This window comes from Empidonax traillii, unplaced genomic scaffold (assembly GCF_003031625.1).
Source record: "Empidonax traillii isolate 1590-97213 ecotype Southwest subspecies unplaced genomic scaffold, ASM303162v1 scaffold5524:size13533, whole genome shotgun sequence".
Lineage (NCBI taxonomy): Eukaryota > Metazoa > Chordata > Aves > Passeriformes > Tyrannidae > Empidonax > Empidonax traillii.
The window spans coordinates 865-2956 of record NW_020960717.1 but is presented as its reverse complement, the minus strand read 5'-3'; the positions used below and the strand labels follow the sequence as shown (position 1 = coordinate 2956).

At 48.9% G+C, this 2092-nt stretch overlaps 1 protein-coding gene across 1 annotated transcript in view; it reads left to right on the top strand.

Moving 5' to 3' along the window:
* Positions 1-1737, top strand: part of LOC114073156 (pantothenate kinase 2, mitochondrial-like) — a gene marked incomplete at both ends in the record, with an annotated part of 3767 nt that extends 2030 nt beyond the window's left edge. Inside the window, 3 exons of the mRNA XM_027910943.1 lie at positions 44-297; positions 1196-1372; positions 1614-1737. Coding sequence (XP_027766744.1) covers positions 44-297; positions 1196-1372; positions 1614-1737 — 555 coding nt within the window. The remainder of the gene's footprint in view (positions 1-43; positions 298-1195; positions 1373-1613) is intronic.
* Positions 1738-2092: the final 355 nt, after the last annotated feature.

Sequence of the window (2092 nt, the reverse complement as noted above, 5' to 3'; positions counted from 1 at the left end):
CCCTGCCTGCTCCTTCAATATCCCTCTTCTTCCTTCCCACCAGATGGGTGACCTTGAGCTTTGTAAGCTCGATGAACTCGACTGCCTTATTAAAGGAGTGTTGTACATCGACTCCGTGGGATTCAATGGACACTCAGAGTGTTACTATTTTGAGAACCCAACGGATGCTGAGAGGTGCCAGAAGCTCCCATTCAACCTGGAGAATCCCTACCCTCTCCTCCTGGTGAACATTGGCTCAGGGGTCAGCATTCTGGCTGTCTACTCCAAAGAAAACTATAAACGGGTAACGGGCACCAGGTGAGCACTCAGGGGGGAAAGGGAGTTTTGTTTTGGAGTCTGGAACACATTCCTGCCTTGTAAATCACGTTTTCAGGGACAAACTGCAATAAAGGTGGTGTGTGGAATGACCAAGCTCCTGCTTTTACTGCAGTCCCTTCTCCCTGCCAGCAAAGATCCCTCCTGGAAGAGAGGATCTGGATTTCATGCTTTGGTGTCTTTGCTGCAGCCAGTCTCTGTCAAAGCTCCTTTTTCAGTTGCCCTGCTGCAGGAATTTAAGGGTTTTACTGCTCTGTTTGATCAGATCACCTGGTTTGGGATTATCCCAAATACAGTGATCCTGTTAAGAACTCAGCCTTGGTCCAAGCAGTCAAGATTTCCATCCTGACTTCCAGAAGTTGCCTGATTTTGGTGGAAGAGATGATGGCTTAGCAGTAATTCTCCAGGTTTTGCCCTTCCTGGAGTTGTGGCTCTTGTGTCCAGGCAAGGGCAAGGAGTTCTGTGGCTTTAAGCTTTTCTGAATACCCAGAAAGATAATAACAATAATAATAATAATAATAATAATAATAATAATAATAATAATAATAATAATAAATCTAAAGTCCCTCAGTATAGTTCTTACTCTTATGGTAGATCTTTATGGGAGTCTGTGCACGATAAAGTGAACAGGACAAAGTTTTTCCCCCAGGTTTTGGACGGCCCTGCCCTGCCACTCCAGTTGTCCCTCAGAACTAATGTTTATATTAAGATGAACATCTCCTGAGTGCTGGGAAGAGGGTGGACGGTGTAAAATACAAAGTGGAGGTCTCGTTGAGCACCGTGGCCCGTGCAGAAGACTGTGAGGGATCCCTTACGGGCTGTAAATTACGCGAAAGGAGCAAGGTTTAAAGGAAGATTTTAATTCTGCTTTTGCCTGCAGCCTTGGAGGGGGAACCTTTTTCGGTCTGTGCTGCCTCCTCACGGGATGCTCCACCTTCGAGGAGGCCCTGGAAATGGCATCCCAGGGCGACAGCACCAAAGTGGACAAACTGGTGCGGGACATCTACGGGGGAGACTACGAGCGGTTCGGGCTGCCAGGCTGGGCTGTGGCATCCAGGTAACGACCTCCCCTGCGTTTTGTTTTCACTGGGGGTGTCCTGCAAGCGTGAAAATCTGGATTTAGGTGGCTCAGGAGAGCAGCCATTCGTGAGAGATCTGAGTTAGTGACAGCAACGCTTTTTAAAGTTAGATATTATAGGAATCAATCCTTCAAGATGAATTGCTTTGGTTAAATTAGCAGTTCCCATTGTCTCCTGGAGTTCTGATGGGACCTCTAACCCTAAAAACTGTCTTTACAGCTTTGGAAACATGATGAGCAAGGAGAAGAGGGAGTCTGTCAGCAAGGAGGACCTGGCCAGGGCCACCCTGATCACCATCACCAACAACATCGGCTCCATAGCGCGGATGTGTGCTCTCAATGAGGTATTTTGGGTCATCTCTTCCCTTGCTCCCTGGCTAGGAGATCACCCCTGTGCTGCTCCCTGTTTGAGGGATGTGCCTCCCTTTGAGGAACAGCCCTGGCAGAGGAGGAAAGGAGGGATGGAGGATGTGGAGGCTGGATATTTCTCCTGTGTTATTTTTACGAGTTGCTCTGGATTTCCTGGCCGAGCCCCACCAACCCCACGGCCGCTCCTGCATCTCTGGGCTTTCAGCTTCTTTACAGTGCTGCCTTGTTGCATTCATGTCAAGCAGCATTGTACAGGGCTATGAAAGAACAGGGGCACCCTCTGCACTGCATCCTGAGCCTGCTCCCACAGGATGAGCTAGGGGATCCAGC